This window comes from Pristiophorus japonicus, chromosome 2, assembly GCF_044704955.1.
Source record: "Pristiophorus japonicus isolate sPriJap1 chromosome 2, sPriJap1.hap1, whole genome shotgun sequence".
Taxonomy (NCBI): domain Eukaryota; kingdom Metazoa; phylum Chordata; class Chondrichthyes; family Pristiophoridae; genus Pristiophorus; species Pristiophorus japonicus.
Window position 1 is genome coordinate 120173882 of NC_091978.1, and position 16971 is coordinate 120190852.

General features: G+C 48.9%; 1 protein-coding gene across 2 annotated transcripts in view; it reads left to right on the forward strand.

Moving 5' to 3' along the window:
* Nucleotides 1-16971, forward strand: part of map3k1 (mitogen-activated protein kinase kinase kinase 1, E3 ubiquitin protein ligase) — a 148821-nt gene that overhangs the window by 74836 nt on the left and 57014 nt on the right. For both annotated transcript variants that reach the window (XM_070869029.1, XM_070869039.1), the window contains exons 4-5: nt 13602-13802; nt 16536-16652. In XM_070869029.1, the coding sequence (XP_070725130.1) occupies nt 13602-13802; nt 16536-16652 (318 nt within the window). The remainder of the gene's footprint in view (nt 1-13601; nt 13803-16535; nt 16653-16971) is intronic.

The following is a 16971-nucleotide window of genomic DNA, read 5'->3' on the forward strand; positions in this document are numbered from 1 at the left end:
GCCGCTGGCTCTCGATCTCCCGCTGGGCTTTTGATAGGTCGCTCCCCTCTCACCAACTGCTGCTGGCTCTCGATCTCCCGCTGGGCTTTTGATGGGTCGCTCCCCTCTCACCAACTGCCGCTGGCTCTCGATCTCCCGCTGGGCTTTTGATAGGTCGCTCCCCTCTCACCAACTGCCGCTGGCTCTCGATCTCCCGCTGGGCTTTTGATAAGTCGCTCCCCTCTCACCAACTGCCGCTGGCTCTCGATCTCCCGCTGGGCTTTTGATCGGTCGCTCCCCTCTCACCAACTGCCGCTGGCTCTCGATCTCCCGCTGGGCTTTTGATAGGTCGCTCCCCTCTCACCAACTGCCGCTGGCTCTCGATCTCCCGCTGGGCTTTTGACAGGTCGCTCCCCTCTCACCAACTGCCGCTGGCTCTCGATCTCCCGCTGGGCTTTTGATAGGTCGCTCCTTTAGTTGCCCTACCTTTCCCCCTCGTGGGAATGTACCTTGACTGTTCCCAAACCATCTCCTCTTTAAAGGCAGCCCATTGTTCCATTACAATTTTGCCTGCCAATCTTTCATTCCAATTTACCTGGGCCAGATCCATTCTCAATCCACTGAAATTTGCCATCCTCCAATTTAGTATGTCCTTTTCCATAGCTAATCTAAACATTATGGGCCCAAGTTTCCACATGATTTGCGCCTGATTTTTAGGAGCAACTGATGGAGAACGGACTATCTTAGAAATCGCAATTCTCCACTTTTTTTTTTCTGCAGTTCTAGTCAGGTAGAACAGTTCCACTTTTTGGAACAGAATTTTTTCTTCAAAAGGGGGCGTGTCCGGCCATTGATGCCTGATTTCAAAGTTTCCACAGTGAAAACTTACTCCAAACTAACTTGGAATGGAGCAAGTGAAGATTTTTGTAGAACTGAAAACCTGTTCTACACATTAAAAAAATCAGGCGCAGGTTACAAATTAGGCGTCCAGAACGAGGGGGGGGGGGGGGGAAGGGGAAGGGAAGTCATTAAATTCTATAATAAATCCTTATTTATACTGATACAAATAAATCCAACCTGAATAAACATTTCTAAGCAAAGAAAAGATTAAATAAACCATCTTCCTAACTGTGTGAAAGTGCTTCAGGCAGGCCTTTCGGGACCGAGACTTCGGGCAGGGCCCGTCCCAGTACCAGATTTACAGGTAGGTGGCGTCGGGTCAGAGAGGGAGCGGGAGAGAGGGAGTGAAGGCGCGGGGGGAGCCGGTGTCGGGGGGGAGGGGGAGCAGGAGCGAGGAGCCTTATTCACGCAGCCCCAGTGAGGCCATTCGGCCAGGGCTAGGGGCTGCGTGCTTCGGGCGCCTGGAGCTACTGCACTTGCGTGCCCACTGTAGCGCGCATGTGCAGAGGTCCCAGCACTGTTTTCAGCGCAGGGACCTGGCTCCGCCCCCCCACAGCTCGTGCTGGCTGCGCCGAGGGCCAGAGGACCTGCAGGTAGGTGGAGAATACGGAGGATTTTTTTAGGCGCACTTTGTGGCGCGAAAAACGGGCGTCCAGGTCGGGACTGCGCCGTTCTAGGTGCGTGTGGAAACTTGGGCCCTATAATACTATGATCACTGTTCCCTAAATGTTCTCCTATGGACACTTGCTCCACTTGACCCTCATTCCCCAGAACCAGATCCAGCAATGCTTCCTGCCTCGTTGGGCCAGAAATGCACTGATCAAGAAAGTTCTCCTGAACATACTTCAGAAATTCTCCCCATCTACTCCCCCTCTCCTCTTTGCCCTTTGCACTATTACTATCCCAGTCTATATTAGGATAATTGAAGTCTCCCATTATCACTACTCTAGTTCTTGTACCTCTTTGTGTAAACTCCCTGCAAATTTGCTCCTCTATTTTTCCCATTAGTTGGTGGCCTATAGAATACACCTAGTAGTGTAATGGAACTACTACTTTCTTAACTCTAACCAAATATATTCTGTCCATGACCCCTCCAGGACATCCTCTGACTCCAGCACTGTACCATTCTCAATTCCTGACCTTGTATCCAGGAATATTTAAAACCCAATCCTGCCCTTTTTTGAGCCACGTCTCAGTTATCACCACATCATAGTCCCATGTAACTATTTGTGCCTACAGTTCACCAACCTTATTTACCACGCTTCATGTGTTTACCCACATGCACTGTAAACTTCTTAGACCTTGTATTCTTGCTTTGTCTGACCCCATCTAAGACCTTATTATTTCTTACTCGTGTTCTGTCTCTCCAAGAGCCTCCTCCCACCCTACTTTATCATCTAGCCTGATCAGCATATCCTTCTATTCCCTTTCCCTCATACTTCTCCTTAAATGCATGTATGCTGGTCGCCTCAGTTACTCCATATGGTAACATCATCATTCCAGGCAGTCCCTCGGAATCAAGGAAGACTTGCTTCCACTCCCAAAGTGAGTTCTTTGATGGCTGAACAGTCCGATACGAGAGCCACAGACCCTGTTACAGATGGGACAGACATTAGTCAAGGGAAGGGCTCGATGGGGCCGGTTTGCCGCGCGCTCCTTCCGCTGCCTGCGCTTGGCCTCTCCATGCTCTTTGCGCCGAGACTCGAAGAGCTCAATGCCCTCCCGGATGGACTTTCTCCACCTCGGGCGGTCTGCGGCCAGGGTCTCCCAGGTGTCTATGGTGATGTCGCACTTTACCAGGGAGGCTTTGAGGGTGTGTCTCTCACGTTTCCACTGTCCTCCTTTTGGCTCGTTTACCATGAAGGAGCTCCGCATAAAACATTTGCTTAGGGAGTCTCGTATCTGGCATGCGTACTATGTGGCCTGCCCAGCAAAGCTGATCGAGTGTGGTCAGTGCTTCAATACTGGGGATGTTAGCCTGATCGAGGACACTGATGTTGGTGCAGCTGTCATCCCAGGGAATTTGCAGCATCTTGCAGAGACATTGTTGGTGATATATCTCCAGTGACTTGATGTGTCTTCTGTACATCATCCATGCCTCAGATCCATACAGGAGGGCGGGTATTACTACAGCTCTGTAGACCATGAGTTTGATGATCAATTTGAGGGCCTGGTCTTCATTCACACTTTTCCTCAAGACGGCCTAAGGCTGCGCTGGCGCACTGGAGGCGATGTTGAATCTCTGCATCAATGTCTGCCTTTGTTGACGAGAGGCTCCCGAGATAGTGGAAATGGTCCACGTTGTCCAGGGCCGAGCTGTGAATCTTGATGATTGGAGGGCAGTGCTGTGTGGCAGTGACAGGCTGGTGGAGGACCTTTGTCTTACGGATGTTAAGCGTAAGGCCCATGCTTTCATATGCCTCAGTGAATACATTGACTATATTCTGGAGTTCAGGCTCTGAATGTGCACAGACGCAGGTGTCATCTGCATACTGCAGCTCAACGACAGAGGTTGGGGTGATCTTGAACCTGGCCTGGAGGCGGCGTAGGTTAAACAGCTTCCCACTGGTTCTGTAGTTTAGTACCACTCCAGCGGGGAGCTTGTTGATTGTGAGGTGGAGCATGGCGGCGAGAAAGATTGAGAAAAGAGGGTTGGGGCGATGACGCAGCCCTGTTTGACCCCGGTCTGGACATGGATTGGGTCTGTAATGGATCCGTTGGTAAGGATCATGGCCTGCATGTCATCATGAAGCAGGCGAAGGATGTTGACACACTTTTGGGGGCATCCGAAACGGAGGAGGACGCTCCATAGACCCTCACGGTTGACAGTGTAAAAGGCCTTTGTAAGCTCGAAGAAGGCCATGTATAAGGGCTGGCGCTACTCCCTGCATTTTTCCTGCAACTGTCAGGCTGCAAAGATTATGTCTGTTGTGCCCCGTAGGGGACGAAATCCGCATTGTGATTCCGGGAGAAGCTCCTCGGCCACGGGGAAGACGATTGAGGAGAACTCGAGCAACAACTTTCCCAGTGGCTGAAAGCAGGGAGATTCCCCTGCAGTTGCCGCAGTCGGACTTGACCATTTTAAAAAATGGTCACAATCTCTACATCTGAGATCTCCCGGCATGCTCTCCTCCCTCCAGATGAGAGGGATGAGGTCATGTATCCGCACCAACAGCGCCTCTCCGCCATATTTTAGCGCCTCAGCAGGGATTCCATCCGCACCCGTAGCCTTGTTATTCTTGAGCTGTTTTATGACTTTGCCTACCTCGTGCAGCATTGGAGTTTCACTGAGGTGGTGGCGGGTCGCATGCTGCGGGATGGAATCGAGAACACTCCAGTCAAAGGCAGAGTCTTGATTGAGGAGATCTTCAAAGTGCTCCTTCCATCGGGCCCTGACAGCCTGTTTCCCCGTTCTTGGTCAGGAGTGGGGTGGGACCTTGTGAGTGTGGACCGTAGGTGGCCTTGACTGCAGTGAAGAATCCTCGCATATTGTGGCTGTCGACCAGTTGTTGTATCTCCTGTGCTTTCTCCATCCATCACCTGTTTAGGTCCTGAGTTTTTTGTTGGACCTGAGCCTTGAGCCGTCTGTAATGTTGTTTTGCAACTCCCGAGTTGAGCTGTTGCTTGTGGCTCAGAAATGCTTTGCGCTTGCGATCTATTAGTTCTCCAATCTCCTGATCATTTTCATCAAACCATTCCTGGCGTATTCTGGTTGAGAGACCAAGTGTCTCTTCACAGGCACTGGTTATAGAGGCCTGGAGGACAGACCAAGTGCTGTGGGGATTCAGCATCTCTGTCATCAAGGCACACCAGATTGGCTGTGAGGCGCTGGCTGTATATGGCTCTCTTAGTTGGGTCTCGAAGTGCCCCGGCATTAACTTTTTTGCAGAACTGCTTCTGCTGTCCCCTCTGCTTTGGGGCAATGTTAATGTCGATGATGGATCGGATTAGGCGGTGATCCGTCCAGCAGTCGTCAGCTCCTCAATCAAGTGCCAGTGTTTGGAGCGAGGGTGTTGCCACAATGCCTTGTATTTGTCCCTCTGGCGGAAGGGTGTTGGTGATGAGGGGTTCATGTTCTAGACATTTTGTCAGGAGTAGGGTACCACTGGAGTTGGCTTTCCCTACCCCCTCTCTGCCAATTATGCCTCCCCAGAGGGCTGTGTCTTTGCCGACCCTGGCATTAAAGTCACCCAGGAGGATCAGTTTGTCGCCTGTGGGGACGCGGGACAAGGATGTCTCGAGGTTGGAATAAAATCCCTCTTTAGCCTCATCCGTTGCATCAAGTGTAGGGGCGTACGCACGGATGACTGTGGCACATTGGTTCCAAGATAGGGTGATATGGAGAGTCATGAGGTGTTTGTTAACCCCCCCCACAGGGGGGAGTCTTTGAGGTGGTCAACCAGCTCATTCTTGACGGCATTCATGAAGGCGGCATTCTGCCTCTGGTTTCCCTTTCCAGAAGAAGGTGTAACCTCCACCATGTTCCTTCAACTGGCCTTCCCCTGCTCACCGGGTCTCGCTTAGGGTGGCGATGTCAATGTCAAAACGTCTGAGCTCCCAGGCAACTATGATGATGCGGCGTTCCGGCCTGTTGCTGTTGGGATTGTCCATGAGGGTCCTGACGTTCCAGGTCTCGAACTTCATACCGACAAAGTGGAAGATGCCTGTATGTGAGTTCTTTTAACGTGGGGTGGCCGCTGCACATCGGCAACCACACGGACTTAGCTGAGCAAGGTCTTGGTCCAGTGGCAAGGAGGGTCCAAGACAACTGGCGACTAGGTACAGCTCTAAACCTAATTGCCTACGGCAAAGTGTTGGCCGCAAGCTCGGCGCCGGGTAGCGCCATTGATGGCAGGCATTAGGAAGGTGACTTCCAAAGTTATTTTAAAAGTTAAAAGTTGATAGATTCCCAATTTATTTCAAGAGTTTCTAAGGGTTGTTAAGTTTTTAAAAGTTTCTAAGATGCAAATTAATAATAGATGATTTTCTCCAATTTACAAAGATTCTAAAAGTAGTTCAGTCAAATGTAGATTAATAATAATAGTATTTTGATTGAGAGTCTAAAATGTAAGTTTTAAAAGTTCTCCCAAATTGTTTAAGTTTAAAAGTTGGTTAAAAATTTGGTGCACCGCAGCAGGTTCAATGGAGCTCAACCTAGGGCCCGGTCTTTTCCAATGGGGGGGCCCGAACGCCTGGACGCTGCTGGGGAAAGATCTGGATACGGCCGGAGGCCTTTACATCGTGGGAGTACACAGTAGCTTCTGTCCCTGGCCGAAGGGACCCCGTACCGGCCGCTTCTGTCTCTGGCCGAAGGGACCCCGTACCGGCCGCTTCTGTCCCTGGCCGAAGGGATCCCGCGCCGGATTCAGGGGATGTCTAACCGGCCGAAGGGACCCCGTACCAGCCACTTCTGTCTCTGGCCGAAGGGACCCCGTACCGGCCGCTTCTGTCCCTGGCCGAAGGGATCCCGCGCCGGATTCAGGGGATGTCTAACCGGCCGAAGGGACCCCGTACCAGCCGCTTCTGTCCCTGGCCGAAGGGACCCCGTACCGGCCGCTTCTGTCTCTGGCCGAAGGGACCCCGTACCGGCCGCTTCTGTCTCTGGCCGAAGGGACCCCGTACCGGCCGCTTCTGTCTCTGGCCAAAGGGACCCCGTACCGGCCGCTTCTGTCTCTGGCCGAAGGGACCCCGTACCGGCCGCTTCTGTCTCTGGCCGAAGGGACCCCGTACCAGCCGCTTCTGTCCCTGGCCGAAGGGACCCCGTACCAGCCGCTTCTGTCCCTGGCCGAAGGGACCCCGTACCAGCCGCTTCTGTCCCTGGCCGAAGGGACCCCGTACCGGCCGCTTCTGTCCCTGGCCGAAGGGACCCCGTACCGGCCGCTTCTGTCCCTGGCCGAAGGGACCCCGTACCAGCCGCTTCTGTCTCTGGCCGAAGGGACCCCGTACCAGCCGCTTCTGTCTCTGGCCGAAGGGACCCCGTACCAGCCGCTTCTGTCCCTGGCCGAAGGGACCCCGTACCGGCCGCTTCTGTCCCTGGCCGAAGGGACCCCGTACCGGCCGCTTCTGTCCCTGGCCGAAGGGACCCCGTACCGGCCGCTTCTGTCCCTGGCCGAAGGGACCCCGTACCGGCCGCTTCTGTCCCTGGCCGAAGGGACCCCGTACCGGCCGCTTCTGTCCCTGGCCGAAGGGACCCCGTACCAGCCGCTTCTGTCTCTGGCCGAAGGGACCCCATACCGGCCGCTTCTGTCCCTGGCCGAAGGGACCCCGTACCGGCCGCTTCTGTCCCTGGCCGAAGGGACCCCGTACCAGCCGCTTCTGTCTCTGGCCGAAGGGACCCCGTACCGGCCGCTTCAGTCTCTGGCCGAAGGGACCCCGTACCGGCCGCTTCTGTCTCGCTTCTGTCTCTGGCCGAAGGGACCCCGTACCGGCCGCTTCTGTCTCTGGCCGAAGGGATCCCGTACCAGCCGCTTCTGTCCCTGGCCGAAGGGACCCCGTACCGGCCGCTTCTGTCCCTGGCCGAAGGGACCCCGTACCGGCCGCTTCTGTCCCTGGCCGAAGGGACCCCGTACCGGCCGCTTCTGTCCCTGGCCGAAGGGACCCCGTACCGGCCGCTTCTGTCCCTGGCCGAAGGGACCCCGTACCGGCCGCTTCTGTCCCTGGCCGAAGGGACCCCGTACCGGCCGCTTCTGTCTCTGGCCGAAGGGACCCCGTACCAGCCGCTTCTGTCTCTGGCCGAAGGGACCCCGTACCGGCCGCTTCTGTCCCTGGCCGAAGGGATCCCGCGCCGGATTCAGGGGACGTCTAACCGGCCGAAGGAACTCCAGGACGACCTGCCAAAGGGACCCGAGGACATGGAACCGGCTGAAGGGACCGAGGCGTGGCGTCATCTTGTACCCCAATCAACTTTTAATTAATTTTGAAACTTTTAACCAACTTTTAAACTTATTAAACATATGGTAACAGGCTCCATGTTCTAACCAGGAAGTTTCTCCTGAATTCCTTATTGGATTTATCAGTGACTATTTTGTATTTATGACCCTAAGGACTGGAATTTCGCCGACTTTGCAACCGGGGTTTCGCCGCAATTTGACCCTCCGTGGCGAAAACCTGGTCGGCGGAATCTTCGGGCACCTTTTTGTGGCAGCGCTTCCACATATCGCCATGGGGAATTGCGCCAGCGTGCAACGCCGCAGATTGTGTTGCCGTCGTAAGTGGCGCACTCCTCCACACCCAGAATACCGACCGGGTCAACCCTGCGGTGCAGCCCTGCCAGCAGCGGTAAGTATAAAGACCTGCAAAAAAGGTAAGTTAAAGTTGTTATGTATGCAACACCTTGTAACCAGTATTCTACAGCCACCAGAGGGCGCATCTGTTGGAGTACCAAGGGATCCCAGCATCCTTTGGGAGCACTCTAGTCAGAATAAAGAGACTAAGGTCACACTTAAGTCCACAGTACTCCGTCACATTGCTTTATTTGTGATATAACTGGCGTCGAGAATGGGATAACGAACCATCACACGAAAATGCAGAGAACTGTTGGTATCCTGGAGAAATTCTCAGAAGGTGACGATTGGGAAGCCTTTGTGGAGCGACTCGACCAATACTTCGTGGCCAACGAGCTGGAAGGCAATTAGAACGCTGCCAAGCGAAGGGCGATCCTCCTCACCGTCTGCGGGGCAGCAACCTATGGCCTCCTGAAGAATCTTCCTGCTCTGGTGAAACCAACAACCAAATCGTATGAAGAACTGTGTACGCTGGTCCGGGAGCATCTAAATCCGAAAGGAGAGCGTTCTGATGGCAAGGTATCGATTTTATACATGTCAACTGTCTGCAGGCCAGGAAATGGCAAGCTACATCGCCGAACTAAGGCGCCTTGCAGGACATTGTGAATTCGGTGGATTCCTGGAGCAAATGCTAAGGGACATTTTTGTGCTTGGCATTGGCCTTGAGGTTATCCTTCGCAAACTATTGACTGTTGAAACACCGAACCTGGGCAAAGCCATAATGATAGCCCAGGCATTTATGTCCACCAGCGATAACACCAAACAAATTTTGCAGCATAAAGATGCATCGGCAAGTACTATACACAAAGTAACATAGTTTTCAGGCAGGGATGCATATGGCAGAATGTACACACCTGCAGCTGCACGACCTCCAATGACTCCGAGTCCGCCATCAAATGTGAATGCGAGGCAATGCAAGTGTTGGTGCTGCGGAGGTGATCATCGAGCCCATCAATGCCGCTTCAAACACCATGCGTGCAAAGGCTGTGGAGCAATGGGACACCTCCAGCGAATGTGCAGACGAGCTGCAAACCATCACATTGCAGAGGAAGACCGATCCATGGCGGATCAAACTGAACTAGAGACTCGGAACAGAGGAAGCCGAAGTGAACGGGGTACACACCTTCACCACGGAATGTCCACTGATCATGTTAAAAGTTGAGCTGAACGGAATTCCAGTATTCCTGGAATTGAACATGGGTGCGAGTCAGTCTATCATGAGCAAAAAGGCCTTCGAGAGGCTGTGGTGCAACAAGGCACAAAGGCCCAAGCTGAGCCCTATTCATACCAAGCTGAACTTGCACCAAAGAGCTGATTGGCATTGTAATTGGCAGTGCAGCAGTAAAAGTCTCCTATGATGGAGCGGTGTACGAACTACCTCTATGGATTGTACCAGGAAATGGCCCCACACTGTTCAGCAGAAGCTGGCTGGAAAAGTCCGCTGGAACTGGGACAACATCCAAGCGCTTTCGTCTGTCGACGATGCCTCGTGCCCAGGTTTTGAGCAAGTTCCCGTCGTTGTTTGAGCCAAGCATCGGAAATTTCTCTGGGGCGAAGGTGCAGATCCACTTGATTCCCAGTACGCGACCCATTCACCACAAGGCACGTGCGGTGCCATACATGAGAGATAGTGGAGATAGAGCTGGACAGGCTGCAACGAGAGAGGGCATCATCGCGCCGGTTGAGTTCAAGTAGGCCAGTCCGATTGTTCTGGTTCTCAAAAGCGATGGCACGGTCAAAATTTGTGGGGACTGTAAAGTAACGATTAACCATTTTTCGCTGCAGGACCAGTACCCACTACCCAAGGCAGACAACCTATTTACGACGCTGGCAAAAGGGAAGATGTTCACCAAGTTGGACCTGAACTCTGCCTACATGACGCAGGAGCTGGCAGAATCTTTGAAGGGTCTCATCTGCATCAACATGCACAAAGAACTGTTTATCTGCAATAGATGCTCATTTGGGCTTCGATCGGCTGCAGCTATTTTTCAAAGGGACATGGAAAGTTTGCTAAAGTCGGTTCCGCGCACCGTGGTTTTCCAGGACGACATATTGATCACAGGTCGGGACACCATCGAACACTTGCAGAACCTGGAAGAGGTTCTAAGTCGGCTAGATCGTGTGGGACTCGGGTTGAAACAGTCAAAGTGTGTTTTCCTGGTGCCAGAGATAGAGTTCTTTGGGAGAAGAATCGCGGCAAACGGCATCAGACCCACGACGGAGGCCATCAAGAACGCGCCAAGACCACAGAATGTGACTGAGCTGCGGTCGTTCCTGGGACTCAATTATTTTGGTAATTTCCTTCCCGGGTTAAGCACCTTGCTAGAACCTCTACATGTGTTGCTACCCAAGGGAGATGACTGGGTATGGGGGAAATCATGAGACTGCTTTTGAGAGCCAGAAATCTGTTCTGTTCCAACAAACTGCTTGTTCTGTATGACCCATGTAAACGTTTAGTGCTAGCTTGCGATGCGTCTTCGTACGGGGTCAGGTGTGTGTTACAACAAGCAAATGAATCGGGAACATTGCAACCAGTCGCTTGTGCATCCAGGAGTTTGTCCAAGACCGAAAGGGCCTGCAGTTGATTGAAAAAGAAGCTCTGCCGTGCATTTACAGGGTGAAAAAAATGCACCAGTATCTGTTTGGGCTTAAGTTTGAGTTAGAAACTGACAAGCTGCTCAAATCGCTATTCTCAGAGCAAAGATATTAATACCAATGTCTCTGCTCGCATCCAAAGATGGACGTTCACGCTGTCTGCATATAGCACTGTAATTCGCCAGGCACAGAGAACTATGCTGATGCTCTGTCTGTTACCGTTGCCCACCACCGGGATGGAAATGGCACAGCCTGCAAATTTGCTCTTGGGTGATGGATGCATTTGGAAACTAAAAGTCACCTGTTACGGCCTGCCAGACCAGGACCTGGACCAGCCAGGATCCTTTACTGTCCCTTGTAAAAAAAAAAAGTGTGTTCTCCATGGGAGCTGATCCAGCGCCCCAGCGGAGATGCATGAAGAGATCAAGCCGTTCCAGCGGCGCAAAGACAAAATGTCCCTGCAGGCGGACTGTCTTTTGTGGGGTAACCGCGTGGTTTTGCCTAAGGGAGGCAGGGAAACGTTCATATGTAAACTACACAGTACCCACCCAGGCATAGTAATGATAAAAGATATAGCCAGATCCCAGGTGTGGTAGCCCGGCATCGATTCAGATTTGGAGTCTTGCGTGCGCCAATACAACACTTGCTCTCAACTGAGCAATGCACCCAGGGAGGCACCGCTAAGTTTGTGGTCATGGCCCTCCAAACCGTGGTCTAGGATCCACGTTGACTTTGCGGGCCCATTTCTAGGCAAAATGTTTTTGGTGGTTTTGAATGCTTATTCAAAATGGATTGAGTGTGTAATAATGTCTAAGTACGTCCACTGCCACCATCGAAAGCCTACGAGCCATGTTTGCCACGCACCGCCTGCCTGATGTCCTTGTCAGCGACAATGGGCCGTGCTTCACCAGTGCTGAATTCATGACCCGCAGTGGGATCAAGCACGTCACATCTGCCCCGTTCAAGCCCGCATCTAACGGCCAGGCAGAACGGGTAGTCCAAACCTTCAAGCAAAGCTTGAAACGTGTGTCTGAAGGCTCCCTGCAGATCCGCCTGTCTCAAGTCCTACTCAGCTACTGCACAAGGCTCTGCTAGGTCACCCCTCAGCCTTTCTTTTTTCTAGAGAACAGCTCCGCCTGTTTGTCTTTCCTGATTGTTATAACCTCTCAGTTCTGTTACAATATGCAAATACAAGCCACTTCTATACAACCTGGACTTACTATTTAAGCCCTGGTATCATTCTGGTGAATCTATGCTGTATTGGTCTTTCCACGACCATTATAACCTTCCTGAGGTTCGGTACCTGAAACTGAATGCAGACTTTGTGCAACTGAGGCATCACATCCTTACCGTTGTATTCAAATTCCCTTCAGTAAAGGCCATTAGCATTTTTGATTACTGGATTTCCCTACTCAACACCATTGTGCAGCATCATTGCTGAGAACTATAGTTCATGGAGAAGGCCTACTACCACTTTTTAGGGTAGCTGGCAATGGACAACAAACGTGCCTTGCTAACTTTGCCCACATCCTGAGAACAAATACAAGAAAAGTAGACACATCTTGGTTTAACACCCAACTGAAAAAGGGCAATGTTCTGGGTGTCCTAATATATTCTTCTGCTTGTGGGCTTTTGAAAACTTCAAGTTCCCATAAGTAACATTTCCCTATTATAGGTGTGAACCATCACTGCTGGAAATCTAATTACCTAGTTATATTCAAGCATTTTACAGCATGCCAACTGAAGAATGTACAAGTTGGCACAATTGGAATGGGATTTGATATCTCTTCCTGAAGTGGAGAGGGTTCATTCAAATAATGCAGTAAGGGGATCAAGTTAATTTTAGTAATTTCTCTGGTAGAACCTGATTCCAACGTTTTCCCTAAGGTATGCAGCCGCACTAACCAACGTGTAACCAGATCAGCCATGATATTGAATGGCGGAGCAGGCTCAAGGAGCCAAATGGTCTACTCCTGCTCCTATTTCTTATGTTCTTCCAATCATTGTCCAACACCACTTAGAACACTGAATAATCATTTATTCCATTGCTGTTTGTGGGACCTTGCTCTATGTAAATTGCCTGCTGTACTTGCATTTATTTCCACTAGCTGTGTAGACATCAACCATGTTACTGTTGAGTTATGCCAACTCGAGGGAGGGTCATATTTGCACCTGCATTTCTAATTAGTTTGACTAGGTTTCATTTAAGTTTTGTTTTGACACCAGCTGTTAGCTATAGCGCGGACTGGAAATCTCGCTCAATCTCTAAGGGCAAAAATAGATAGAATTCATACTTGTTAAGTAGTAGCTGGTGGTTGTCTGAGATTGGAACAAGTTGAGCTCTTCCCAGAATCTGGCCATATTGTGCCTGATCTTGTTGTTCTGGAAGCTAGAAGTGGGAAAATTGTCCACTTCTGGCTCACATCAGTGCTAAATATTTTCGGTGTCTATTTTTAACAATATTGTACTTATAGTGTTGATGAAAGTAACAAATGAATCTCTGATGTAATTGTCTTTTATTTTTCTGCCCCCCCCCCCCCCCCCCCCAGCTCCAAAATACATCACATTTTACAAATCTAAATTGTGTACTGTTTAATTGTGATAATCTCATTCTATCTTTAAGTTCTTTGTTTTTGAATATGTGACTCGAGCCATATTATGTTTGAATGGTAAACTCCCTCTGCTACAGGTATGTGTATAACTGGTTTGTCCAGTCTGTACCGAACAAAAATAATTGCTCTTGCAGCTTATGAACAGAGGATTTTTTTTTAAAAAGTGGGAATCTAATGTAGCTAGGTTGATGGGTCTGTGCAAGAAGATTGAAAAAAAGTCATTATTTTGTAGTTTCAGAGTGGACGTGTGACTCCTCCTAGGAGAGCTCCTTCACCAGATGGCTTCTCGCCTTACAGTCCTGAGGAAACTAACCGTAGAGTCAACAAAGTAATGCGAGCACGACTGTACTTGCTGCAGCAAATAGGGCCAAACTCCTTCCTTATTGGAGGCGATGTTCCGGATAACAAGTACAGAGTGTTTATTGGTCCTCAGGTCAGTTGGATAGCAATGTCTAATGTCTTCTTAATGTCTTGGTTTTGTTTTGGGGAAGAAATGTGCAAGGCAAGGCACTGGAGGATGCTCATCTTGTGTAGTTTCTATAACAAAATAAATGTTAAGTAGTTTTGATACCTTATGAAAATGCTTTTATCCAGTGATAATTTAACTGTAGATAATCAAGTTACTATTGTCTATTTTTGTGATAGCTTAAACCTATTGGATAATGCAATGCATTGTGAATAATAATTGACTAGCAAAATGTATCCGCATACGATCAAAGAGAAAATTATACTGCAAAGATCCTGGCAGGTGATGTAATTCTAATTATTCTTGTGCACATACTATGGGCATTCCTTAAACTAAAAATCCCCTAAAGTTATTTGTTTTGTTTGCATTTTGGGGGCATATTTTAAAAGAACAAATAATTTTTATCCCATAATCTGACCTCTTCTCTTCTCCTCCTCCCCCACCCCCACCTCCTCTTCATTCCCTCTAACAGTCTCTTTCACCTATTGTCAGCAAAATGTACAGGATCATGATGTGTATGAGATTAGGAACATAGACTTTTCTGAATACAAATTTCCCTATATGGCCCAATAATTTTAGCTTACCTTCTCACGATATGCCAATGTAAGATGTTTGGATAGAAGGCAATAATGTAAAATGCATTTGAAGTACTTTGTACAGTATTAGGCACCACGCCATAGGAAGAACATCATTGCCTTTTAAAAGGGATGTTGGGCAACCAAAATGATACAGCTCTCATTATGAGGGATGTGGTTGACTAGAAGGAAGACATTACCTTTACACAAAAGGATATATTGACTTGACTTCAATAACTGTAAACCTGTCATTCTACCTTCATGGATGTTGTCATTTAGATGCCTGGTGTGTTAATTTTATTTAAATATTTATGAACAAAACTAGTGGTGGGAGAGTAAGAAATATATTCGGAGTAGTGGATAGTGAGCATTCATATGGCAGGGAGCTCTGCTGTTTTCTGGCATGTTTTAAGGTAAAATGGAGAGCATAATCCAAATGATGTTTTGTTCCGCGAACTCTGCATTCAGAACATTTTACATTCAAAGCAGGCAAAATACTTTGTATATCCAGGAGCCATTACATTATTTACATCTATTATATATTGTTACTGCCATATAAGATAATGAAATGTGCACGGTGCCATCTGCTGCAATCCCATTTCTTCTGTCAAGTAAGAAACTCCTGAAATCCATATAATGTCCAATAAACATTGCATTATCTATGCAAAACTATTCATTGTTTTTGAAATTATATGAAATGTTATGGGTCCTTGCATTAGAAATGAATTTGATCAATTCTTGATTTTGGTACTTTGCCAAGATCTAGAGGATTCCTGAGCAATTTCTAAATCTGTAATGTAGATTTCTATAACCGCTTACAATAAAGTGGAAAAACATGATTCTCCTTTTGAGGTTTAACTTCTGAGATTATTCACCTTGTTATTTAAATGTGGAGTTTGCAGCGCAGGAGGAGCTTTAGTTGCCTTTTTTAATTGATCCGTGTCATCAACAGAGAACCAGATGTGCAGATGCCCCTTTGTTTTGAGGAGGTGCAACTAATAAAATTGAAACAAATTCTGATTTCAGCAGAACCAAAATGAAACTTCTATAACTAAATCATAATGGTATTGCGTGTGTCTATTAGGTACTATTCCCTACGATGCTCACCGGTCGCGGAACGCCTTGGGTGCACCAGCATGCTTCCTTCCCAGTACTATGACAAAACTGCAGAAGAGAGGGAGGCAGCCAGAGCAAACTCCACCCCTCCCCATGGCTCACATTCATCCTGGACCTATGAATTCCGTTTGAGCCAGGCCCAGGAAGAGACAATGTCCTCCAACACCCTTCCTGGACTGCCTGGCCAAAGATGAGAAGCATAGGGCTGAAGTGCAACTAAAAATTGAGAAGGAGCTCCTTCAAATAACTAAATAGGGGCTGAAACCATCATGCAAAAGTTTAGAACACGGACTCCTATCCAGGGTGCAAAAGTTGTAAGCGGCCTGAGAATTTGTGAAATAAGTTCAAATTTTCTTGCACATTACCCCGAACCCGGTTTCTGCTGGGACGGCAAGATGGAAAAACAGGGCTTGTCTGGATGGATGAGTAAGTGGAAAGTATGCTCATACGGGAAATCTCTCCACACAGTGGAATGGCACGGAGAGAGTTTCTCAGGTGGAGGTTTCAGGGCTCTGCAGAGATGTGAAATTCCATCCGAATGGGAGGAAGATCAGGTGGGAGGGTGCTACACGCTTGTGCCTCCTCAATACGCCCAGTGCAGTCGGGGCTTTGTGCAACTTTCAGCACCTGGATGGCTTTGGCCGCAGGGTGGACAGAATGTCGAGTCCCACAAAGACTGTTAAGGACACAATAATGTGTGATACTGAGCTTGTAATGTATAGTGTAGTTAAAGGTACCTAATTCACATTGTTCTTCACTACTAGAAAGGGGAAAAATGTCATTTTAGTTGGTTTGGTAAAGTTGAGTGCTAAGTCCCAGCTGAGGGGGGAGATGTATGGAATAACTATCTGAGGAGAAAATGGGACGATAAGTATGTGGGTAAATTGATACTAACAACACCTATGGTAGACTTTCCTGCTGTTTTCAAATGTATTGAAAATCTATTTACTGAGAACATTAGGCTTTGGTCTGGTATCAGTCAGGATTATAACTATTTGATCTTTTATAGACCTGCAGTTGTGGACGTGGAACATTCTGCATTCATGTTCTGTTTGTTATGCTACGAGTATTCCAGTTAGAGCCTTCTGACTCATTGCTGTGGAGAAAGACATTAAAAAACTTTGAGGTAAGCAGAAAAATAAAACTCATAACTTTTGGGGGCTACTGTGAATTAATATCTTTAAGATGTGCTTAAAGAGCTTGAATTTATAGAGCACCTTTCACAGCCTCGATGTCCCAAAGTGTTTTACTGCCAGTGAAAGTACTTTTGAAGGGCAGTCACGTAATGTAGGAACACGTCAGCTAATTTGCACACAGCAAGGTCCCACAAACCGCAGAGAAATAAATAGTATTGGTTGAGGGAATGTTAACCAGGACACTGAGACCTCCCCTGTTCCTCTTCAAAATAGTGGCGCAAGATTTTTTGGGCTGGATTTTCGGGTCGT